Source organism: Micromys minutus (genome assembly GCF_963924665.1).
Source record: "Micromys minutus genome assembly, chromosome: 5".
NCBI classification, from domain to species: domain Eukaryota; kingdom Metazoa; phylum Chordata; class Mammalia; order Rodentia; family Muridae; genus Micromys; species Micromys minutus.
In genome coordinates this window covers 4,681,166-4,707,769 of record NC_137974.1, presented here as the reverse complement: position 1 = coordinate 4,707,769, position 26,604 = coordinate 4,681,166, and the positions used below count along the sequence as shown (strand labels likewise).

At 45.1% G+C, this 26,604-nt stretch overlaps 1 protein-coding gene across 1 annotated transcript in view; it reads left to right on the top strand.

The window, feature by feature from the left end:
* Positions 1-26,604, top strand: part of DGKH (diacylglycerol kinase eta) — a 152,125-nt gene that overhangs the window by 85,593 nt on the left and 39,928 nt on the right. Inside the window, exons 5-14 of the mRNA XM_080917356.1 lie at positions 7,159-7,263; positions 7,527-7,659; positions 9,920-10,026; positions 11,097-11,222; positions 14,874-14,976; positions 16,054-16,213; positions 16,527-16,635; positions 16,757-16,896; positions 22,227-22,311; positions 25,426-25,511. Coding sequence (XP_080773482.1) covers positions 7,159-7,263; positions 7,527-7,659; positions 9,920-10,026; positions 11,097-11,222; positions 14,874-14,976; positions 16,054-16,213; positions 16,527-16,635; positions 16,757-16,896; positions 22,227-22,311; positions 25,426-25,511 — 1,154 coding nt within the window. The remainder of the gene's footprint in view (positions 1-7,158; positions 7,264-7,526; positions 7,660-9,919; positions 10,027-11,096; positions 11,223-14,873; positions 14,977-16,053; positions 16,214-16,526; positions 16,636-16,756; positions 16,897-22,226; positions 22,312-25,425; positions 25,512-26,604) is intronic.

Below are 26,604 nucleotides of genomic sequence, written 5' to 3'. Positions count from 1 at the left end.
TCCTACGGAAGAGAAGAAGTGCTCTTTCTGAGCCACGTCTCTAGCACCACAAGGCCTATTCTTACCCCGAAATTCTACTCACTTAAATTTTATTGTCAGTTGAAAATACTCAGGCCCTTTCAATGGTCAGAGTGCCCCGAATGAACTCACTGTGACACCATGTTACTGTTCAGTGTCATTGTGTGCTGTACCACAGTGAGATGCCATTTCTTCCACTAAGATGTCAGCAACACGTTAAATTTATCAATACCTCGGAAGAGCTGGAGCAACTCATTGCCGCTGAGAGGACACACGGGGCTTCAGCAGTGGGGTGAGCAGTTAGGAGGAGTACTGACCCCGAAACCAGAGCACTTGGGAAGCCCAACGTAAGGTTTACAAAATGCAAATCCATACAGGGACCAGGACTCATGGAAGTTCATGAACTGGCCAGGGTGAAAATAGGGACTTTAGCTGTTTTTATTTCTACCTATCAAATTCTGGTAGATCTCAGTCTATTTCAGACAGCTCAGTAGTACAGAGTTTATGTAGGACAACCAAATGAAGCATCAGAAACCATGATCTTGTATATTATATCAGGTGTTTTACATGCAATGCTATAGTGACCCCAAAAGGAGTAATGTTGCAGGCAAATGGGAGTAACGTGGTTTGGGATCAGAAGGATGCCAAAAGAGGGACCAAGCCCCACAAAGGTTACCTTTTTGACATAATCGAGGCCCATCAATGGGAAGTTAGGCACATAAATGACCTTTCATGGTTGATAACCTGGTAAGTGACAATATTGTCTGGGTAGTTGTGCCAGAGCACATCCAAAATTACACCCCAAAACGTTGTCACCTCCTTATACCTCCCATGAAGGCGCTTCTGAAAGCCAAGTGAGGGCTGGGCTGAGCACGTTGTGACGAAGGTGTGCACCTGGGCCCTTACATGTCTATGTGGTTGGGTAGTGGAGGTCCCCAGGCTACACTGAAAAATGTGAGCATCTCTGCTTCTAAAATAGTCACTTATGATACATGATCACATTGCAGTTTGGCACATTTAAGTTGTCAAAGTGAATTATTTCACTCCATAAAAAAAGAATGAGAGAAAAAAAAAAAAGCAACATACATAATTAAACAGCTGCATCTAGATTTCGGTAGGGACGATGGAAGAAATATATTAAGACCGAGCAGCTGGCAGCTACAGAGAGAGCGAAGCTGGTATTGAAAAGGTACACTACCGTTAGAGCGGATTAGTCACGTCATAGTAAATATAGACAGCGAAGACGGAGCCTCAGCACAGTTCCTGCTTACCCTGTTCTCCTGAAAGACTTCTCACCCTGTGTCTACTTGTATTGTAGCAAAGGCAGTTCCAGATGAAAACACAGCTAGTCCTGAACAGAGTGGATGTAGTCAGAATGTTAGGTCAGAAATAAGATTTCTTAATGGAAAACATTGGCAGACCCATAATGACCCAAGAATGTCAGGTATCTGAGTTAAAGCTGTCTGTCTTCTGTAGTGTGACTCTGATCAACAGTCACAATGGTGTACTAAAGGCATCTCCGCTGGAGAGGGACTTTGACTCTCTTATTTTTGCAAGCTGTATTCAGACACCACTGTTGTTTTAGGTAAGGCTGGTTATACTGTATTGGGAGAATCTCCTTCCCACAGCCTTAATATGTTGGTTATTTTCTTTGTCCACGGAGGATGTCAGTAGGCAATTGTCATAATTCTGATGGTGGTTGTAATTAGACAGTTTTATTGGTAGATACTTCCATTTTTATTTAAAAATTAAAGCTCTTATGACTTTTATCTTGGGCCACAAATACAAGAAATAATATGTATGGAATCTAAATAACACTGCAGGTCTCTGTTTTTGGTAAGAGATAGTCAGCCATTAGCTAAGCCTAACCTGGATTGTCTCATCGAATGAACCCGACCACCACTGAGTTATTGCTCTGTTCCTAGTTAGCAGCAGAAAGAGTGAGGCTCAGAAGCATGGTTACAGCCCAGACATAAAAGAAGTTTCTGGTATGATTCAGGCTAGGTTGCCATGACTCCAGACAGTTTCCTCTGATTCACTTCTTGGAAACATCTTTCCTTTGGGAGCTCAAACGTTGTATAGAACGAAAATTACCTGTAGACATTGGTTCTCAAACTTATCCTTACTTTTGAATCACCTGGATTTTTTTGTTTGTTTGCTTGTTTTGTTTTTTTAAGAATTGGTACTTACCTATACCTTCATTGGATGGGAGAGAGGTAGCTTGTAAACTGGGATTTGAAAAGCAAGCAAACCAGGTTATTCTGAGATATAGAGGAGCTTGAGGTATCCTACTTAGGTCTGCCATACATTTAAATAGTCTTTTAGAGACATATATTTTATTCTTTAAATTTTCATACAATGCATTTTGATCAAATTCATCTCCCACCTTTCTCCCCAGTTCCTTCCAGATATACCTCCCACCTCTCTGCACTCTCCTAACTTTTTCTTGTCCTTGTCTCCTCCTCCTCCTCCTCCTCCTCCTCCTCCTCCTCCTCTCCTTCCTCCTTTTCCTCCCTCCTCCTCTTTCTCCTCCTCCCCCACCTCCTCCTCTCTTTCTCTTTCCGCTGAGTCCAGTCTGAGCTTCTTGTTTACTTTTGGATATGGAGCCAACCTCGGCAGTGGGGTTTACCTACCAGAGGTCACACAGTTGAGGAAAACCGACTCTCCCTTCCACAGCATCTCCTGAGAACTCATGAGCTCTCCCGGTGCTGTGCTGTGCTGGTCACCGAGAACTCATGAGCTCTCCCTGTGCTGTGCTGTGCTGGTCACAGCATCTCCTGAGAACTCATGAGCTCTCCCGGTGCTGTGCTGGTCACTGGCTTCACCTTGTGCAGGTCTCCTGCAGGGAACCGGAACTGCTTCGTGACTGCACAGTACAATGGAGTTACGTCTGAAGACATTGCTTTGCTCCAGTCCTCCCCAGCTGCTGGCTTTCACACCTTCCCTCCCCCTCCAGGCTCCCCCAGTCTTTGTCTGTAGGGATCTCTGGAGTGTGAGGGTGATGCTGATGAGAGGAGATAGAGAATCCTATTTGAAGCTGAGCCTTCCTCAGACATTCATTCTCTGTGCTTGGACCAGTTGTGGGTTTCTGCACTAACCACAGTCCATTGCTGAAAGGAAATTTCTCTGATGAGGTCTGAGGTCTGCACTAATGTAGGGTTTGAGAGACTGTGATTTTAGAGGGCAGTTTGACATTGTATCCATTTAGCAGAATAACCATAGTAGGTTCACCCCAGGGGCCTCTCAACTCTCCAGCCCTGGATTCTTGGCTAGGTTTACAGCACCTGCATGCATCTCCTCCCGTGGAGTGTGCTTTAAAGCCAACCAGAAAGCGGTGGGTTAGCCCCAGAACATTTGGGCCATCCTTCACCTGTGGATATATCTTGCCACTCTCTTGAGTGCCTTAGTTACCTGGGTTCACAGCTGGGTAAGATGGTGACTCTCCGTCCCGCTCCAAGCACCTAGCATCACGTTTTCCAGTGACACGAAAGCTAGCTAGCAGGGAGGACTGTTTCCGGTCAGAACCAGCTTGATTTTTCCATGTCCTGTGACAAAAGAGTATGGTGTGTCTTCAGCAATAGGGTCTTAACATGGAGTTCTTGTGGTCAACCAAGAGCAATGATGTAACTGTGTGTGTGTGTGTGTGTGTGTGTGTGTGTGTGTATGAGAGAGAGAGAGAGAGAGAGAGAGAGAGAGAGAGAGAGAGAGAGAGAGAGAGAGAGTGTTAGGAGTGGGGTGTGGGGTCCTCTATCCTCTGGGACACAGTTAACCAACAACTGGAAGGCAGGTACCCTACATCTGACAGTTGGTTTGTTTTTTTGTTGTTTTTGTTTGTTTGTTTGTTTTGACAACCTTTTGCTTCTGATAGGACCATTATCCCCCACAGAGGGTAACTTTAGTTAATCTGTTTAGGAAGCTTACAAAACTGTAGGTTTCCACATGGCTTCCCAAGCCTCTCTAGGATTGGTTACCTATCCCTCTGGCCTTCTCATTCTTCCCTCTCCCCTCATTTCTCTTCCCATATAAACCTTCCTGCACACTTTATATTTTAAACCTCCATCTGTCAGTAAAAAAAATTAAATGGTTTTTATTAAAAAGGTACTATATATTTGCTCTAAAATCTGCAGATAAATAAACAAGAAAGATTAAACTGGCCTATAATCTCTTGATAGTATTCGGCTGTCTATCTGGGTTTTGTTTTTTAGTTTATGTGCCATGGTGTTACATGTTCATAGGATTTTATATTTAATGCTTTATCAGACTGATTTTTTTTCTCACCGTGTACCCAGCCCAGCAACTTACTATCTTGCCCAGGAAGGCCTCAAATTCAAGACATTTTTTTCTGCCTCAGCCTCCTCAATTTCTGGGATTAAAGCGACTCCCTCCCCAGCCAGGCTGAGATATTCTTGAGTCTTAGACGTGAGTAATGGTGTGGCTGGATTGGTCATTTTGCCGGTAACTCACTGTTAACTATGCCTACTACAGGGTTTTTTTTGTCTGTTTTCTGAGGCACCATTTAAGAAACCAATTTAGATACTACTGCTTAGCATCACACAGTTTTCCAGACAAGCAAGTCCATGTTTTCCTTTCCTCCCTTACAAACTTCTGACAAACCTGCTTTGGCTCACTGCACACACTTAGCAAATGACCAATGGGCTTATGTGTCTTGGGGGCTGCCGTAGTCGGGGGAACACAAGTTCAGATGGCCATGCGATCAGTGAGTGCACGTTGGGGTGACAAGAAGAAAGAGTTGCAGAGAGAATAGGGAGCACTGCGGGATGGGTAAGCTTCAGAGCCTTTGGAGAAGGTAACACAGCTCTGGTTCCACAAACTTCCCCAACCTGCCCCAGTAGATGATGGAGGAAAGCCCCATCTGCCATTAGTCCTGGGCTGCCTGTGATTATAATGAAGTCCGAGTCAGGTATATTTTCAGCTAAGAAGCAAATAATTTCCTGGATTTTCCCTTCCTCAAACTTTTCCCTTGCAAAATTTGGTGAGCAGTGGGTCTGGAGTGATGGAGGAAAACCAGATTGGTCAGCCCTACGGCCGTGGGCTTCTGCCCGGTATGGGCAGTTGGGGAGGAGATGTAGTGTGTGGAAGCTGGCTTGGGGGCTAGCCTTGGGAAAGGGCTAGGCTTGGAAGCGCCAGGTCTGCCGGCTGAGCCAAGCTTGACTTTGCCCAGACGGCGTGGGCTTTTTGATGCCATAGCCACACGGTGAGCCATCTTTGTTTCATATCAGAGAGCTGATACTGCTTTTTCACACTGAGTTCCTAGAGTGTGGCTTTATGATAAATAGATTTTTAATTGCGATCACAAGACCCACCCATCAAAATAGCTCTAGTTGTTTTTGTCTTTGAAAAAATGAGTTCTTGGTCTGAAGTATGTGATGCTCTTAGCTTACTGGTTATTACACTTTAGGAAATCTTAAGCAATCTTTAAGAAAATCCCAAGTACGTATTCTTAACTTGAGTGGGAGGTGCCGAGCACGGAGCTATGCAGTCTTGCTGGAACCCTTTAGAACGGAAGCCTGGGTCTAGTTCTAAGTCATCGCCTGCCTTCTGTTCTGCCTTTTACATTCAAGATGGTTTTAAACGCTCTTTAGTTTTGGCTGTTGGTCACTATGCCTTGCTCAGAATTCCACAAAACACCTAAAAGGAACCCTGACACACAGCTAAAGTCAAATAAAGGCTGGAGGCAATGCTTACTCAGATAACAGCAGTGATCCAGGGAAACATGGCAGTTTGTGGACGCCGTGCCAGCCGCCGGAGCCAGGAGTGTATTATGATTTAATGGTACCTCTCTGCCACATTTGATGAACTGCCCTAGAAAAACATTTTGAAGCAATAAAGCATCCATTTGGCTCCCACGTAATGAGAGAGGCACTGCTCTTTGCATTAACTATTTATTCAGGAAGAGAAGTGACCAACTGCTAATAAGCTTTACCCAAAGAAGGTCGCTTAAAACAAGAAAAATGTGAAAGCGAGACTGCCTTCGATTTCATGTGCAATTAACAGAGACGCAAACAGAGCAGGTGGGGCCCCGGCACCACGTGGCCGTGCATGGTCTATTTAAGTGCACATGCCTGTCAGAAGCAATGCAGGCTTCTGGGCTTCAGGAAGACGGCGTAGTCTAAAAACAAGCAAGAAGACCATGGTTGGTGAGTGGTTCAGATGAGCTCGCTCCTCTTCCTTGCCACTGTAGACTTGCTTAGATCAGTGGTGGCTCAGTCCCCTAGTTTCCACTTTAGAGAATGGTCCCCTTTAATTCTTCTTACAGATTTGTAATCTTTGTAATTATTACTCATGATATCTGCTGTGTATATAGTAAAATATTTATGTTTATTAGTTGATCAAGTGGTTGGGCTTGGGAAAATTTTATATTGGCTGTGTAAAATGTCTCGCTTTTGTGCTACAAGTATATAAATGATCTCTTCCTTGCAGTGAATGCTAAGGTCTCAGTAATTCAACACAGCGTGCGTGATACTGCACTTAGAAGCAGAACGTCAGAATTTGAGTTTGGAACACCTTTGCTGCTATCACATCTGGGGGTTTTCCTTTCTATATACAGGTCCTTAATACACTTAATTTGCTTTTTTTTTCAACAACATGAGAAAAAATGAAGTCACAATTGTTTTTTCTTCACACTAAACAAAAGATTTTTGTCTAGGTCTTCTGCTGTGCTCTGAAGGGTGGCAGTGTACATTTCTGCACAGTGAAGGACAGGCCTTCATGTGAGTCTGGATCACATAGGAAGAAGTACTGTAGTAAATTAGGAAATTTAATACCACATTTCTTTTTATTTTCAGTTTAAAATTCTTTCCCACATTCAAACCTTTTTCAAATTACTTCAAAGCATATTTAAAACCAGGTTTCAAGATACAATTTGTGCAGTAAGGATTGTTGTTTGCTTGTGGGAGTCATCTTTAGAAAGGGCTAAGAAGCCGGGTTAGTGGCGACACCTTCAGAAACCAGCAAAGACTCCAAGGGCCGTCCTTTCCTGGAGACCACACAGAACAAAACTCATCTGTGTGATCGTGGTCTCTCTTTCCTTCACCAAGGACATAAAGACTCGGTAGAGAACGCCCCTCCCACCCCCACCATTGGTTATTTGCGATCATTAGATTGAACCGTCTCTTTCAGATAATCACTCCGTTCCGAAGGCTGATGCTATGTGCTGAGAACAGGAAGGAGATGGAGGATTGGATCAGCTCTCTGAAGTCAGTGCAGAGCAGAGAACCCTATGAGGTAATGTACCATCCACTCGTTTCCTGTCCTCAGAGCACCGGCATCCATGAGAGTAGCCGAGGAGCTAAAGCTAGCCTGTGCAGAATCAGTCTTGGCAAGCTCATTGGAACAAGTAGATTTTGTTTTTCCTTAAAGTGCCCTGGTTCTGAGAGTAAGAGGTTGAAAGTTTGGTCGTCCCTGTAGCACGCACAATTGCACATCATCCTGAGTCTATAGCCCCGGCTCTCCTCTTTGACAACTCTGCCTGAACATTGTCTTTCTAGGTGGCCCAGTTTAATGTGGAACATTTCTCAGGGATGCATAACTGGTACGCCTGCTCCCACGCCCGGCCCACCTTCTGTAACGTGTGCAGAGAGAGCCTCTCTGGAGTCACCTCCCACGGCCTGTCCTGCGAAGGTACAGCAGCATTCTGCATTTTTGTCCTACCGACGGCTGGCGTCCCATAGATGCCTTATCGTGGGCACTGTGTCTTAGTGAAGGAAGCAGCAGGTCAGGGCCAGGCCTGGGAGACTTGTTTAAGTCAGGATTCCAGTTCTGTTCTTGCTCAGTGCCCAGGCTCTACACACATGGGACTGATCTGGGGGGAATACTGTTGCTCGACGCCCAAATTCAGTGTTCTCTTGAAGGCACTACCTCTGTGTAAATCCCCTGAGCTCAGTACATTCCAGTTTTCATTGTTCTGACTTCGGAGACCAGTGTATAAACTTCCACGGAATTCCTAATGGTTATTTCTATTGCATTATTTGAAATATTTCCCTTTACTCATGGTTCATTTAAGTGGACTTTATATTGTAATTTCCTTTCTTGTGTGCACAACACTGGGGGTTGAGGCCAGAGCTTCGTGCACTAGGCGAGCACCGTCCTCCACCCTCATGACATCAAAGTTCGTGACTCTTCTCGAAAAATAAGGCCCAGGCTGGCGTTGGCCTTCTTTGTTTCCTTTTCTTCTGCTAGAGGCTTTAGTGATAAGATGTGCATTATAACTCAATTTAGGAACTGGGAGGACCAAATGTAAGCCTGCCAGTCGCCACCAAGGGAAAGCTCACGACTTCTTCAGTGGGGTCGAGTGGAGAGTGTTGGGCACTATTTTTGAATTGTGTATAGACTAGTACTAGCTGCTTCTCAAACACAGTCACACCGTGAGTAATTCTGAGCACGAACATTTCCTGTTTAAGTTAAAGTACTGAAAGAATCCCACTCCCAGTAGATTCCAAAGGACAAAATCTGAAATTTCCCTTGTCCACTGCTTGCTGACTCCACACAGGCTGGGGCTGAGCTCTGGGGTCACACCCTCTCCCTCGGCTGCCGGTTCAGGCTGTGTGTGCGCTTAACTCACATGGAGGTCAGATAGACTCACCGTAAAAAATTAAAGCAATACGTTTCACAATCCCCTAATTTAACTGAGAGTGTTAAGTACAGTTCCAGGGAGTAATTATCTGTCACAGTTAAATAGTATCTGAGCAAAACAAGTTTAAGTGGTAATTTTAAAAAAATCAATAATGTCAAATATAATAAATATGGACACTTAACTGCTGTTTAATATTTTGGAAGATTCAGTATGGTAAAGACTAATTATTGGAATAAAACTCATACGTTTACCACAGTATTTGTGATGTTTTTGTGGTTTTAGGTAATAATATTGTAGGCCAGGGAATGCAATGTTTTTCATCCCTCTCTGGAGGAACTCAGTTGCCACCTTACAAAATATAGGTGCAGAAGAGTTACTTGCATTTCTTGGTGACCATAGCAACAGCTGGCTTGTCATCATTACTTGTTATGCAGGGCTGTGAGTCTCAAGGCCCCTTGCGCGAAGTCCTTTAGTATTACAAAGCTCCATTTTTGTTTTAAATGAGCTGTTTCATTTTTTTATTAATTTACACTTTAAATGTTGTCCCCCATTAGACTGAGCCCAGGGACCCCAAAGGAGGAGTTAGAGAAGAACAACCCCATAGGAAGAACAACAATATCAACCAACCAGACCCCCCCAGAGCTCCCAGGGACTAAACCACCAACCAAAGAGCTGTTTCATTTTTAATGTCAAGCTTTTGAAGTAATGAAGGAATTATATAATTTTTATCGTCTTCTATGTCCTTGCATGGAACTCACTATATTTCAGGCAGCCTTGAGGTTCTGTGTGTTGGGATTAAAGGAATAAGCCAGAAGCCCAGTTCCAACTGACTGCTTTGCTGTCTTTGTGACAGTTTCCCAAGCCGCCTGGTTGTTTTCTTACTGTGCTTGCACCGTGAAACACCTCTGAATCTTCTTCCCACGGATAATATAAATGCACAGCAATGCAAATGTCAGAAATATTTACCTCCATGGATTTTCTCAGATTAAACACATCCAAAGAGGGGAGTCCACACCCAGAGTGAGGAGTGGGTTTTTACAGTATTCTTGGTACTGGATTACTTTGGGTATGTGCACGTCTATACATTTTTCTTCTGAAGAACTAATTCTTTGGAGTTTATTTAATTTCTCCTCCTATCAGCAATCTATTATATTACATTATAACTGCTTTATATATAACAAAGACACTGGATCTTAAACTTTAAAAAACAAAACAAAACTTGCCTCTTTTCTCCTTTAAAAATGCCATGTTGTAAGTTCCTTCACTTGAAGACCACTAACCTTTTTATGATTATTGTTATCTTTTTAGTATGTAAATTCAAGGCTCACAAAAGATGTGCGGTAAGGGCAACAAACAACTGCAAATGGACCACTTTGGCTTCCATCGGGAAAGACATCATAGAGGATGAGGATGGTGTAAGCTGGGGCTCCGCCCCGTCCCCACCCTGTCCCCGCCCCCGTCCCCACCCCCGTCCCCGCCTCCTCCCATCCTTGCACTCGCCCCACTCCATCTCCGCCCCGTCCCCGCCCCGTCCCCTCCTCGTCCCATCCCTGCACTCGCCCCATCCCGTCTCCGCCCCTGTCTCCTGCCTTGTCCCATCCCTGCACTCGCCCCACCCCATCCCCGCCCCAGTCCCCAACCCCGTTCCCGCCTCGTCCCATCCCTGCACTCGTCCCACCCCATCCCCGCCCCGTCCCCGCCCCGTCCCCGCCCCGTCCCCGCCTCGTCCTATCCCTGCACTCGCCCCGCCCCGTTCCCACCCCCCCCACCCCCACCCCCCCCCCCCCGTCCCCGTCTCGTCCCATCCCTGCATTCGCCCCACCCCATCCCCGCCCCGTCCCCGCCCCTTCTCCGCCTCGTCCTATCCCTGCACTCGCCCCGCCCTGTCTCCGCCCCCGTCTCCTGCCTTGTCCCATCCCTGCACTCGCCCCTCCCTGCCCCATGCTTTTGTGGAGTGTGATGACCAAGTTAAATGGGAATGTGGGTTGAGTAGCATTGCAAGTGTTAGCTTATTGTGAGCTTTGATTTTTTTTTTACTTAGCTGTTTCATAGCGTCCCTCAGTTTTCTGCTTGTAAGGGAATCTGTTCTAAGAAAGGCTTAGGAATGTCTCTTGGCTGGGCTGCTGTGAAAGACCGTCCTCTGAGGAACCCAGTGGTCTTCAGTGATCAGCTGAACAGCTCATGCTGCCCGTTCTGGGTCTGCCCCTCAGCAGTGCCCCTTCCAGCCTGGACTCCACCGCATCCTGCGTGTGAAACCTTTGGCGATCACTGTACTATAAGCCTTTCTCCCCAGCTAGATTTCTGCTGAAGTGAGCCTTTGTCCTTCCTGTGTGTACCTCCGGGACCCAGGAAGGCTAGATAATACACAGATGTGAATGAAGTGAGCGGAGAGCTCCCAGGATACACATGGTTGAGTCTGTAGAGTAAGAAACTCTTCCCCGTCTCCTCCGGCCTTGCTCTGACCACTCCTCTTCCCTGTCCGTAGGTCGCCATGCCTCACCAGTGGCTTGAAGGCAACTTGCCTGTGAGTGCCAAGTGTGCAGTCTGTGACAAAACATGTGGCAGTGTTCTTCGCCTGCAAGATTGGAAATGCCTGTGGTGTAAGACCATGGTAAGGCTGAGCGTTAGTCTGTACTTTTAAAGTCGCATCTTTCCCTAGCTGGCTCCTCTGTGTGGTCTAGAGGCAAAGCAAATAACCCTGGCTGCACTTACGTTCCTTTGTGACATAATGGTACTCATTCATGTCTCTGAAGAATACTCGTTCCCTCTAGCATGGCAGCGGTGTGTGTGAGTGTGTGTGTGTGTTCATGCGCACACGCGTGTGCTCTCATTTCCCTCCTGGTCTTTTTTCAAGTGGCCCATTTAGAGGTTGTGTTCAGAAGGATCCCTGTCTCATACAGGTTTTCTACATCGGTGTCATCACGTTGCCGCCTCTGTTCAGCCCCGCCCCCACTTAAGCCACCCTCAGAAAACCTTGCTCGCTCCAAGGTGCCAGTAGGTTGTCATTGCTGTCATTTTGCTGCAGCCCAGTGTCTGTCCTCTGACACAAGACCAGACTCAGGAGGTTATGCATGTCTGTGATAGAAATTCATAGTTTTAAATTTTTGCGTATGGTCCAAGGAATAATTTTCTTTCTGTTTCGGACTGCGTGAGGAGAGCCGGTGTGACGGGGTGGCAGTGTGCAGACAGCTCTGGGACAGGCGGCCGTGTGCACTCTGCTTATTGCCGCCCTGTGGACCTGCCACAGCGGTGACTGCCTTCCACTGGGCTGGTTTGCATGGCCATGTTTTGAGTCTTTTAGTCTTTTAGATTTGGCAGTTGACCCCCTACACACACACACACACACACACACACTCACACATGCACACTCACACACACTCACACACACATAGATATACACTCACTCACATACACTCACACACACACTCTCACACACACATACACACACATACACACACATACTTACACACACATATAGACACTTACACACACACTCACACACATACACTCACACACTCACACACATACACACTTACACACACATAGATACACACTCACTCACATACACTCACACAGACACACTCACACACACATACACACATACTCACACACACATGGACACACACACACACATACACACATACTCACTCACACACACATGGACACACACTCACACACACTCACACACACATTTTAAATGTGTAAAACCTGTTGCTTTTGTTAACTGTGAGGCAGATCAGCAGAAAGCACAAAGGCTGTGGTTCTGATGTATTGACTAATTAATGAGACTGACTTCTAAATGCTACAGCATTTCAGTCCGTGTGGCCCGTGCTTCCGCCTGCTTTTAGATCTAGTGAGACTCTCGTACTGGTGCTGTGGCCTGTTCCATCCTTCTTGTCTTTGGGAGGCTTCTGTTGCTGTGGTAGAGACTCCGTGGCCACAGTGAAAGTGAGAGGAAAGCGTTCATTTGGCTGCTCATTACAGCCCATCACGGATGGAAGCCAGGACCTGGAGGTGGAAACTGGAGCAGATTCCACAGAGAAGAGCCACTTACTGGCCTGCTACCATGGCTTTCTCAGCCTGTCTTCTTGCACAGTACACAGTCCAGGGCCACCAGCCCAGGAGTGACACCTCCTCCTGTGGCTGAGCCTCCGCATTCATCCAATCAAGAGAATGCCCCACTGGCTTGCCTACAGGATGGTCTTACGAAGGCATCTTCTCAGTTGAGGTCCCCTCTTCTAAGTGGCCCCTAGCATGTGTCAAGTTCACAGAAACCTAACTAGCAGGACTTTCCGTGTAGACTATAACGGGTGCCCTTTGCATCTCAGTGAAACTCTAGCTCCTAGAGCCCTCTTAAACCATTCCTTATTTTAAAGGAACACCACACACAAACAACAGTTTTTAAAACCCCAGACTTATTTATTAGTTTTCATTCTCCGTGCGTGAGTATTTTTCTTGGATGCATGTATGTGCAATGTGTGTGTGCGTCTGGTGCCATGGAGGCCAGAAGGTGGCGCCAGATTCCCCGAGAGCTGAGTTAAGGGAGGCCCTAAGTCCTGGCCTGTGCTCTCAGCCCCCTCCCACCGTTGATTTCCTTTGGGGCCCAGGGCTCCTCCTGATTCCTGCTGCCGATTCCTGCTGCCCCCACTGTGCACTCACTCCTTGCTCCTCTGGGGCTTAGCTGTTCATTTCTGACTTTTGGAAAGCACATGGATGCGTGATGAACTAACTGTGTCAGGCTTTGTGCAGGTTGCCTTCATCTGAGGTGCCCGTGCACTGACTTTGCACTGACTTTGCACACTCACTAGTTTTTAGCAGCCCTTAGCAGTCTGAGCTAATGAGACTGTACTTAAGAGCAATTCTGCATTTAGACAAATTGTATAGACCGGCGTTGCTGTTACAGGTGGTGCACGTGGCATCCCGGAATGTCCTTCTTTCCCTGCTCTTCCCTGGTGAACCAAACTCTCACACTAGTTATTTCTATCCTCTGTCAGTTACATATACTGGCCTCCTTCACCTTTCCCCGGACAACTCCTTTAACCTAATACTTCCTACACTCTATCATTTATGCTGTGCTTGCTCTTTGCCTTCGGATGAGGACATTGTACCTGAGGGTCCCTAGGGCTTGCTACCATCATGTAAAGGGCCAACAAAGCAAAGGAGAACCCAAGCAAAGCCTGAGGGTCCACCATCCTGGACACTGCGTTCCAGTAATGCTGACCCACCAGGATTTCTCTGTGTAGCCCTGACTGACCTCGAACTCGCTCTGAAGATCAGGCTGGCCTCAAACTCAGAGTTCCACCGCCTCTGCCCCTGAGAGCTGAGACTAAAACCATTGCTTGGTTGGTAGTTTCAACGCTAGAAACGTGTGAGAATCGTGGAGTGGCACAGGAAGAGAGCTGCACAATGCCTGATCTTCAGAGCGAGTTCGAGGACAGTCAGGGCTACACAGAGAAATCCTGGCTTGGGGGAAAAACACTCTCAGAACTATTTGTGCACATTAATTTTTCTGGAAAACAGTTCTGTTAATTATTATGTCGTGATTGAGAATTGTCCCCAAATAGGTCATCAGGAGAATACTCTGAAAGGTTTGGCTTAGTTAATGCATGTATTTCATAAAGGACCAATTAAATAAAGCCATTTTAAATAACTGTTTGTGGAGCGTGCGCTTGACCAGCCGACAGTTTGAAAGGTTCTGTAGGTGGACACACGAACTTTTCTGAGCTACCAGGCTCCTCTGTGGTGAAGTAAGCCGTGTTTTCTCACTCAGAGTGTCTCACAGTGGCTTCACTGGTCTGCATCTCTCCCGGTCTTGCAGGGCAGTGGTCTGGCTGAGGAGGAAACCACGTGCTTTACGGCACTCGTACACTAAGACAAATTAGGCTAGAAGGTTGTAGGATCGTTGCAAAAAGAGCTTGCACATGGCGGATTTTATTCACTTTTATTAAATTTTATGACCATGACTTTGAGATACCGTTTCTCCATCTTTCCTCTTTCTTCCCTCCCCACCCTCCCTCTCTCCCTCCTCTGTATCCCATTCCTCATCTCCCTCCCCTTCACTAGCTGCACTGACTAATAGCACTCCCTTTAGCCAACCTCGGGTACGTGTGAGCCTGCTTCCCAGAAGGGTAAATGCGCCTTTAGTGGTTTCCTAAACACTGAACGTTTTCTGATGGTGTTGATTCCGAGCGCAGGTCTGTAGGTGTCATGGTGTTGGCTTGTTGTTGTTACAATTCTTGACCGTTTCTTTGTTTGTTGTCAGGTACACACTGCCTGCAAAGACGTGTACCACCCCGTCTGTCCACTAGGCCAGTGTAAAGTATCCATCATCCCTCCTATTGCACTAAATAGCACAGATTCTGATGGTACGTAGCAGTACTGTAAGTATGTGTACTTCTGGCATGTCTAATGTTGACTTAATTTCCTATGATAAACTGTAATTGGCTTTTCTAGTAAGTTTTTGTAAATGCTGGAAGGCATATTTGATTATTTAACTAATTAATTGGTTCTTTTGATTCTGGGGATAAACCCCAGGGTCCTGAAGAGCTAAGCATGCGTCTAACCACTGAGCTACATCCCCAGTCCAAACGAATTATTTTGAAATGAAGGTTATAGTGCAGCCAATAATACATTGGCCGGATCATAGTGCACAAGACTTGCAGTTTTTTTTTTTTTTTTTTTTTAAATATCCCAACAAATGAAGGAAGGTCGTCATTTTGTACCGAACTCCTGAAAGGTTAATTTGTGCTCTCTCTCCATAATTGAAACTGCCCATTAGCATGGGCTACTATTCAGATTTGCTCTCCTGTAATTTCATTGCAGGAATCTGTCTCCCTCTAAATGCATTTGCTATTTCTAGAACCTGGCGAGGCTTAACTTTCTGACATCGCCAGTTTTAGAATGGGACGCTTTCTTCTCCACAAGCCGCACTACAAATGGCTTTGCAATGTTGTTCTAGTCTGCCGTGTTTCCACACAGATGTTCAGCAGCTGAGGGACGTGCTCTCGATAACTCTCCCCACCCCGATATGTCTTTCACCTATTATACAGTCTAAAGTATCTTCTCAGACCTCTACAAAGACAATTAGAACATTGTAAAATACCGTGTGTAGGCATGAATTATTTGACAACTGTGAACCCATAGCCCAGTTTTACTTCTCTTGCACAGATTGGTAAATTTGGTGGTCCATTTCAAATACTCCATGACTGAGGGTCTTAGTGCCTCTGGTGTGTTTTTTTCACTGCAAAGTGTGTCCTAAAACACGAGTTTTATATCGCTAGGATGCAAATACTGAACTAGTTCAACAGGGGACTGGACAGTGGTGTGCCAGCAGTGACAGAGGGTCCTCACCTTTACCCATTTCGCTTGCTTTTTCTGAATGCCTGCTAATAAGTTAAGAGAGAAGACTTTCATATTAACCTTGTCCCGGGCTTGTTTTGCAGGTTTCTGCCGAGCAACCTTCTCGTTCTGCGTCAGCCCTCTCTTGGTGTTTGTCAACTCTAAGAGTGGAGATAATCAGGGGGTGAAGTTCCTTCGTCGCTTTAAGCAGTTGCTCAACCCGGCTCAGGTGTTTGATTTAATGAACGGAGGGCCTTATTTAGGGTAATTCACTTATGATAATCCTACTCGAGTAAAACACAGTTCTGAGCACAAGATGCGTCTCCCTTGTCTGTAATGGAAAAGCCACGTGCCACCGCCTGCTTGGCCTTCAGTTCTCATTCCTGGCTCTGCCTCACTTGATTTTCTCCCCCCCTTTCTTCAAAGGTTTTCTTGAGTGAACTATGGCACTCAGGTTAATTTTCACACATGAACTCTTATATTTTAAATGAAAGAAGATACGGATACAGAGTGAATGGTAACTGGAGAAAAATACTTTTTATGTACTCAACACTAAAATTGACTGTTTTACTTGCAGCTTGAGATTGTTCCAAAAGTTTGACAATTTTCGGATCCTTGTCTGTGGAGGAGATGGAAGTGTAGGCTGGGTTTTGTCAGAGATCGATAAACTGAACTTGAATAAACAGGCAAGTACACACTGGGGTGTTTGAGGTGGGGTCTTGCCGTGTAGCTTAAGCGAGCCTTGAACCCCCCAAGTCCCTTATCCCCCAACTTTCCTGAAAGTGTCAGCATTGCATTCTTTTGCAGTGCCAGCTCGGGGTGCTACCCTTGGGTACAGGCAATGACCTTGCTCGAGTTCTTGGCTGGGGAGGTTCGTATGATGACGACACCCAACTTCCTCAGATACTCGAGAAGCTGGAACGAGCCAGTACCAAAATGTTGGACAGGTAAAAGAAGTTTTCCTTCTGAAAATGTCAGCGTGAGGTTATTTGATCTTTTCAGTTTTAGCAACTGTAAGTCCAAGATCCCTGGTCTTGTTCATTAATCTTTGAGATCCTGAATAGAATTTGCACAAAGTAGACACTCAGTAAAAGGTGCATTTGAATGATGAATAGATGAATGGATGGATGGCCAAAGCCTGAAGATAATTCCAGTGAATTCCATGTTTAAATATAGATGACTGTGAAGTTACTAATTCTTGTTTTGTTGTGGTTTGGGGATAGGCTTTCCCTCTGTAACTCAGACTGACTTCACACTTGAGATCTCCTGTCTCTGAGCTACAGTATTCTATCGGTGTACCACCATGCCTGGGCTACCAACTGCCTTTAACCACTGTTCAAGTCAGAAAGCTAAGAAGTTAGCTTTGCAGCTGGGGCATCTCATAACGGACTAGTGAGACCCAGCAGCTCGAGCTTTCAGCCGACCTAAGAAAAGCACTGTCATTTTCGCTTTGCTGGAGAGGCTCCTCCTACACTAGTTCCCCAAATAATAAATGGTAAAAAGGTAAGGGAGTCCTGCCCAGGCTGGAGATGTAGCTCAGTGATAGAAGAATGCTTGCCTTGGCTGAGGGGGAGGGGAAAGATTGGGGGAGGAGGAAGGAGGGAGGGAGAATATGAGTCCTGTCCCAGAGACAGGGAATTATCAGGAACACCCATGAAGAAGAAGGCCCTGTCACTGTTCACCCTGCCCTCGGTCCCCTCCCTTGTCCTCACCACTACCCCATTTTGAAAGGCCATGTATAAAACAGAAGTCAGTTTGTGAAGCCTAACTGCGTGTGGCGAAGGCATTTAGTATTTGGGTTAAGAGAACAACAAGATTCGGTAAGCCATAATTACCCCGCCCCCAAGAGTACAAGTCAAATATCAAAATATCATTACAGACCTGAGCTCGCATGAATCAAAACAACGTTGATAGGATTAGCCATCTGTGGAGCTCTTCCTGAGAACAAAATCGCATCAGGGAGCCACCAGTCAAAAATGTAATTATCCTCAGATGAGCACTAACCTCAGTGTGGTAACCTTGTCTGTCACGCTGTAATGTAGTGCCTGAGTCCTCTGCTGAGGACACGTTGAAAAATAGACCTGGACAGCAGACCCTTAGCCTGAGTGGCAGAGCCTTAGCCTGGACGGCAGACCCTTAGCCTGGATGGCAGAGCCTTAGCATGGATGGCAGACCCTTAGCCTGAGTGGCAGAGTCTTAGCCTGGATGGCAGACCCTTAGCCTGGATGGCAGACCCTTAGCCTGGACGGCAGACCCTTAGCCTGGACAGCAGACCCTTAGCCTGAGTGACAGAGTCTTAGCCTGGACGGCAGACCCTTAGCCTGAGTGACAGAGTCTTAGCCTGGACGGCAGACCCTTAGCCTGAGTGACAGAGTCTTAGCCTGGACGGCAGACCCTTAGCCTGAGTGACAGAGTCTTAGCCTGGACGGCAGACCCTTAGCCTGAGTGACAGAGTCTTAGCCTGGACGGCAGACCCTTAGCCTGAGTGACAGAGTCTTAGCCTGGACGGCAGACCCTTAGCCTGAGTGACAGAGTCTTAGCCTGGACGGCAGACCCTTAGCCTGAGTGACAGAGTCTTAGCCTGGACGGCAGACCCTTAGCCTGAGTGACAGAGTCTTAGCCTGGACGGCAGACCCTTAGCCTGAGTGGCAGAGTCTTAGCCTGGATGGCAGACCCTTAGCCTGGATGGCAGACCCTTAGCCTGCATAGATTCAAAATGGCATGATAGGGATACTCATTTGGGCCACAGTACTTTATAATCTGGGATGGAGGTAAATTCAGAATCTCCAAGGTGATGGAAGAAAGGAAGGAAGGAATGAAGGAATGAAGGAAGGAAGGAAGGAATGAATGAATGAAGGAAGGAAGGAAGGAAGAAAGGAAGGAAGGAAGGACCAGGGGATAAAAGCGGTACAGTAGTGCTGGGGAAGTGTCTTGGTGCAAGCCTGAATTTGGTTCTCCAGAGCCTGTTCAAAGTGTCTTTACAGTGCTCCTTCTGGCAAAATGGGAGGAAGGAGCAGGAGAGTCCCCAGAAGTTCCCAGGCTAGCTCTCCTGGCACATAAGCTGCAAACAAGGAGACCTAGTGACAAACGAGGTGGAAAATGAGAACCGACACACCATCTACACATGTGGCACATGCATACTTGAACATGCGTGCACAAACACGCACACACCTACTCTCCCTACACACACACACACACACACACACACACACACACAGAAACAGAAAGTAGAAGTAGCTGGTGACAGATGAGTAACTAGCCTAGGTGTCGTACTTCTCGGGTGTATGGATGTGAAAACAGCAGTTGTAGATCGGCGACACAGTATGTTGCAGTCTTCACCTTAGTAAAGCAGAGGGTCAGGAAGGGTTTGCATGTAGTAAAGTCAGCTTTGGGGGCGAGAGGAGAGCAGCCTGAAAGTAATTTCCTAAATGGTTTGGTGCATCGCTTTACAAACAACATTGAGTATTTGCCGAGGCTTTTAAAATATTTAGTGGTGCGCGTGTTTGTCACGTTTGTCACGTGGAGGTCTTTCCAGAGTCAGTTCTCTCCTTGAACCACGTGGCTCCCAGGATCTAATTCAGTGTGTCAGGCTTCGTAGCAAGCACCTTTACTCCTGTGCTGTCTCACCAGCCCCAGCTCAGTGTTTGAAATGCTTGTTTCTGAGACAGATTTACAGGGCTGTCCTGATGCAGCCTAGGAAATGCTTTCTAGAAATTCACTCCCCCAAGTGGCTAGCTGAGAGATAGCACCCCTGTGGCCAGAATCCTTGACGTCCACTGGTGTGCCACAAACAGCCGAGGAAAAAGGTGGGGGTCTTTATTAGAATTGTTTTGTTTTCCTTGTGGCTTTCCTGTTTGTAAAAAACAGGCGATCCTAATCCCCGTAAAAATGGGGATGAAAAATCGATTTAATAGTTTGTGTTATTTATGCTTTTCAATAGTATTTACTTGACCTTTGTAGCGACACTATCGCTTGGTTCTTAACAGCGTCATTATGACGATTTTCTGAAGATCAGACAAGGGCTTCTGCAGACAGGACAGAAAGGAGCCCGGCTGTTTGCCTGGCATTCTGGGCTGCCCATCCCGTGTCGCTGCCACTACAACCCCCAAATGAGCGAGCCTCTTCCTCTCCGCTCCTGACACCATCAAAGTCACATAGCTTGCAGGCAGTAGGGCTGGAAGCAGTCGGGCTGGTGTTTTAACAGATTCCCAGTCTGCATTCAGTCTCTGCCTCTTAGCACATGGGCACCAGAGAAGCCCTGACCGACTCGTAGTCAGTGCTCATGCGCACCTCAGCCTTCGCTTGTAGCCACTCTTCTGTTCCCTGGGAGTTCTCTGTCCGGGGTCGGGGAGAGTTGCAGCAGGGGAGGTCATGGTTGTCGGAGGAATCCTTTCCTGCTGCCTGTCTTTGACTACAGAAGTAGGTCAGCTGTAAGCAAGCTGCTCCCTTGTTCCGGTTTGGTCTGGTTTTGGTCTTTTTGTCATTTTGCCTTTCCCCTCAGAGCTAAGGACTGAACCCAGGGCCCTGTACTTGCTAGACAGTTGCTCTACCAACTGAGCTCAATCCCCAACCCCAGAAGGTTGGCTTTCACATGGTTGCAGCTTTCTCTTACTTGGGTATTTGTGCGGTCTCTAATTTCTGCGCCTGTTCATGTGCCTCATTTGGAAGCCTGTTGAGGCTGTGTCCAGACCCTGCCATTCCTTTGCTTTGTGATGTTCAGTGTATATATCTGTGAGGGATGGAAAATTAAATAAACACAGCTATACTTGTAATGTTTTCTTCTTTGGTTTTGTGTGTGTATGCACGCATGTACATGAGTGTACGCATGTGTGTTTGCTCGTGTTTGTGGAGGTCTAAGCTTGTTGGAATCATCCTTGATTGGTCTTTCCTCTTATTCAGTGAGGCAGGGTCTCCCATTCAAACCCTGAGCTGGCTGAGATGGCTACTCTGGCTGTCCAGCTTCTGGCTTCCGCCCCCGCACTGCCATGGGCTCTGGGCGTCTGAACTCTAGTCTTCCGCTTTCACAGCAGGTGCTGAAGCCATGGAGCCAGTCCATGTGGATGGGGACTTGAACCGTAGCTACAGTAGCTGTTGAGTTCACAGAGTCTAAATAACAAATGCCTATTGGGGAAGTTTCTGGAAGTTTGTTTTTTTTTTTTTGTGAAGACTTACTCTCATTAGTCTGAATGATCCACTAGGATTTAGTTATGGAGTTTAGGGTTCGCCTGAAGGTTAGATCATTGGCTGTTTGTGCTTCTTATAAATTTCTTGTATGTGTTGTAATATTGCTTTTATAATGATTTTTATCTATAAGAAATTCTTCTCTCTTATCTGCTTAGACTATATTAATGTCTTGCCCCATTATTCTCTCCAAATTTGGAAATTGTTTTAAATATTAATCTGGAAGTAACCAAGTTGATTGCTTTGTCAAATGATTCAACATTGGAATTACTACTTAGTAATGCATAGTGACTACTTAGTGATAATTGGAGTACGTTTTCTTCAATGAAGTATTATTTCTATAAATAATTTCCTTTCATCTCATGTTTAAATTACTTTTTCCTAAATTAAGGAATGTTTACCTTATTTTCATCACATGCATACATATACACACACTTACATGCATGCACACATGCTCACATAACCACACTTACATATGCACATATATACACACATGCACACACACACACACACACACACACACACACACACACACTTGCACTCATATCTTTTGGCCAAGAGCATTTGCTGAATGAGAAATGGTTTCTTTTCATGAGTAATAGGCATTTATTTCATCCAGGACATTGTTTTTGGAATTCTGGGTTGCAGCATGTGAGTAACACATCTAGTTAGTACTTTATAATGAGCCTTACTTAGAAAATGGAAGAGAGAAGGCTAGGTCGCATTGCATCTAGAGTAGAAAGGCACAGAGTGACCAGCATTTCCCGCTGTGACCTGGTGTTGAAATGTTTGGATGTTTTTAACTGGACAGAGAAATGGTAGAATGTGGAAATCATAAACTATGAATCCAGTGTTCTGTGGGATTGTTACAGTTTTGTGGTTGTCCCAGCCTCCGTTTAAGATAGAATAAAACTATACACCACAAATGTGTGTGTGTGCGTGTGTGTGTGTGTGCGTGTGCGTGTGTGTGTGTGCGTGTGTGTGTGTGCGCGTGTGTGTGTGCGTGTGTGCGTGTGTGACTCAGGAATAGCTTGTTAAGATTTAAAGTTTTAATGTAAAGATTTATGTTTTAGACCAAAGGACTTTCTCCCATCAGGTGGAGTATAATGACCTATGAACTCAAATTGCCAGCAAAGGCTTCTCTGCTTCCTGAACCTGCGGAAGCCACTGAAGAATTTTACGTAAGACTAATCTTTTATCTACTGATCATTAGAAATGGGGTATCTCGGGGACGGGGGAGACGGCAGTGGCGACATGCTTGTTTCAGGAGTCGCTGCCTGCTTCCAGTCTTCTCTCTCAGAGCAAAGAATCCTGAGGATCAAAGTTAGAGTCCCTCTGTGACAATGGACCCTAAGTCACCGACCTTCTTGGACCTTACCACTTTGTCTGTAACATGGGCCCTGGTGCCCCAAGGATTTAATGGTGCAGACGCACATACAGCATCAGACATGACCCAGGAGGTCAACAGATAGCGGCTTCCAGTGGGGGCTCACTCGCCCTCTGCATCTGCCGTGAGCACCTGCTTTATTACTGGCGCCCCCTAGCTTCGGATAATCCCCTCCCACTCGTGTTCCAGCACTGGTCCTGCAGTTTCTCTCTTCCCGTTTACTTTCTCGGATGAGACCCACGTTAAGCCTGAGCAAGCAAAGGAACAATAGCTGCTCACTTCCTTTTGTCTCTGCTGCTGACCATGAATGTCTAAACCTTTCAGACATGTTTAAACCTCGGAGCAGTGGAAACTTAAAACAATCTAGCTTCCAGGAGATTAGCTCTGACTCATTAAGGCCCTTTGATCTACCTCTCTAGGAAAATTCACCTCTTTAGAGCTGAAATCTTTATGTTTCCATTGGGAAAATTATTATCTTGTCAAAGCTAGGAAAGGGGCATTCTTAGAGAGCATACTTGTATTTTTTCAGATAGGAAAATATTTTAGAAATTCTAAAACATGAAAAAGCAGAGTCATGAAATGGAAACAAGTGATGTACAGGGCCGTCATCTGAAAAGACACAACTGTTGACGTTAATATGTTTACTGTTTAATTTCCGTCGAAACTCTTCGTTGTATAATTCTGTCTGATTATACCTATAGTGCCTGGTTTTCTGGAGGCCAATCTTCTCAGTAGCACTTTTCAATAGTTACTAACTTTTTGCCCAAAATGAGGAGAGGAGGTCATGACCCTAAGTGACACTGTAGTAGATTAAACTGTGGCATCTATAAATTATGTCCTTTGACATAAATATGATCTTCTTCCTAATTATCCTTAATGAACAAATAAACACGAGCTTTAAGTAGCACTAATTAAATTACAGTAATTAATAAATTAATTAGTGACATTAATGAATGCATTTCTTCATAGCATTAGGGGCCATACCATATATTGCCCACCCCACAGTGAAGGGAATAAGGTGATCCCTGAAGAACATTTCCCCCGTTTGCATCTTTTAAAGATTCCCTTCCATTGTCCTGATCTTTAAAGATAGAGATTCTTGTATTTAAGCCAAGAAGTTAGTCGGACAGCGCAATATTGGGTAATTTGGGAGACTCGTGGCTACTCTGGTGTGAAATTGCTTTTCCAGGTGTAGTTTGCAGTTGAAGGAGGTGAGGTAGACATTGAAAATTAGCCACTGGTGGACCTGACCATAAGTTTAAAATGAGATTTCTTTGGGAAGATGCCAGTCAGAATGGCTTTGCTGGGGAGAATATTTACAGAAACTCCATTTGTGTGTGAATAAAATGATGCTCGGTGAAAAGAAGCCCAAGCAAGGTGGACAAACACTGGATACCGGCTTGAACAGGATTATCATTTCTACTGGAAAATCCCTAGTTTATGACATGTGATGCATATGAAGAAAGCATTTGACAGAGCCTCTGTACATGAGGTACAATGCACATAAGTAGTGTGCACATTTCTATATATCATAAAGTGTGTTCTTTTGATGGGATGTTATGGTTTGAGTCCCTACAGGACATTGGGCAATGTAGTGTGTTTCACTGTCCTAAGACAGCCGTTCTCAACCTGTGGGTTGTAACCCTATTGGGTCAGACATCCTGCAGAACAGATATTTACACTGTGATTCATAACAGCAGCAAAATTACAGTTATGAAGTAGGAACAAAGTGATTTTGTAGCTGGGGGTCATTTAGCATGAGGAACTGCATTAAACTTCCCAGTGTCACAGCATTTGGGAGGCTGAGAGCCACTGTCTTAGAAATATTTATTTACATAATTTTATGGTTACGTACCAGATTGTTTGGCTACACAACCCAATTTTAAAAAGCCTTTTGTGACTGAGGTGTAATATATGGCAGAAAGGCATACATGTCTTAGATGCACAGCTTAGGAGATTCTTATAAATTAGAAAACCTATGTAACAGACACCTAGATCACAGGACAGCATTAAGTGCCCGAGAATCCCCTCTCCTGCCCTTGTGAGCACCTCCCCACATTCCTTACAGATGGCCACTTGTCACTGTGCCAGCCTAGACTGGCTAGGAAAATGTGAAAAGTAGATTATAAAATGGAAGTCATTTTGTATCCTTCTCCCCACTGCAGGCTTGTCTGATTCCTCTGTACTGCACCATGACTAAGCTCAGTTCTTCCCAGTGTCCTATAGTGTTCCTGTGGAATAAATACATTGCATTCGACACTGTGTCTACATCCCACCTAGGCCATGTCTATTGGGGAACACACGTCTGTTTCTTTGGGGTGTGTATGTAGAGCTTGAGTTTCTTGGTCCTTTGGTGTTGGCCTGTGTTCAGGTCTAACAGACACTGTCCAGTAGCTTCCTAGGGCCTGTCAGTTTTGATGAAGGAGAGATTTATATTCCCATCACGTGTGCCAGTTGGCAGGTTCCACTGGCTGCCGTTCACAGTTTAGCGATTTTGTGTCTGGTTTCAGTTTTCGTTCTGCAGATGTGTGAAGAAGCTGAGTGTCTATCACTGGGCTATTCTACCTGCATCTCTAGTGTTCTCTCTGTGTTCTGTAAGTGCTAGACTGGCTTTAGTGTACTTATTTTAAATAATACTTCTTTTGGTAATATTATATTTATATATAATTCACTTTTACATAATTTAAAAAACACAATGAAAAATCAATTGGATTTTGTAAACATAAAGAACTCCAGGTTCTACAAAATGGGAGTCAGGGTACATTTTGTTTTGCATAGTGACATGCCCCCCACACTAATTTTTCATGACAGCCTTTGCCATGTTTTCCAAGTGTCATGAATAGTGCATTTCTGAAGCAGTCATAACTGGGTTGTGAGCAACCATATAGTGTAGAGTTTTCTTTTCCAGATGACAATTTATGAAGACTCTGTTGCAAATCATCTTACGAAAATCCTCAATTCTGATGAACATGCAGTGGTCATATCGTCTGCCAAGTGAGTTGTGGGGCTGAAGTGAAGAAGGTATTAGTTACGTGAGAGCATGAGAGGAAAGGTATTTCCTGACGGGGACCATTTCTGGTGATTTTTCTTAGATAATAGTTTGAACTGGAGTTTTCGTCCCGTTAGCATCTGCACAGAGACTATTCAGAGAGTATGTTTTGCTGCTTATTTTGAAACATTCAGTCATAAAAGTATAAAAAATGTTTAGAATTTAAATATATATTTGCAAATCATCAATGATTAATTATAAGACGGAAATCCTATCTTGTAATTTATTATTTCCTGTACAATTTACTTTTTATTTAGCAACTGTTTATATCACCAAAAGGATAATAGTGAGATTCTCCAAAATGACATCTCTTGGTGTGTTTAAAATCCATAATTATAATTTATTTCGAAGTCATCAGATTTTACTTCTAAACATGGAGCCAAAGCTTTATGATGTCATCCCAAATGTGGGATTTGGAATTTACGTTTGAAGCATCCTGTACTTGCATTTCAAGGAGGTCAGAAGCTGCTGAAATGTCAGCTCATAAACAAGGGATGCTCTTTAACATCCAGCTTAGTGAACTTATTACTGTTATGTGGGAAGCAAAAGATGGAAATCCAGAAGGAAAACGCAAATTTTAATCATTGCGTACCTAATTTGTAATGAAGAAGAATCACAAAAAAGTCATTATAAAACAAGTTTATGTCTATCAGAAGTACAAATGTAGTAACAGCTGCTTTTGAGGATATATCCCCCAGGAACAGGAAACAGCACTGAGCAATAGGAAGGGGAAATGGCTTCAGGCCGTGGGCCACTGTGCTAGATACACTTCGGTCAGAGGTTCCGGCTGGTTTGTGTTTGATTGATGAATTGTGTTGCTTATGGAGCTGTGCTTCCAAATTGCTCAGGCCCCTGCAATCCTTGTCTCCCTTGTCCTGGGTTCCACCCACCTGTTATCCCCCTGGCCTCAGCAGACATTTGACTTTGCCAACCTTGATCCATCAATCAAATGTATGTCTGTAGAAAATAGGGCACATCTTTGACTCCCTGTATTGCAGGCAGTCTTTGAACCTACATCGACTAGATAAAATTCCATCC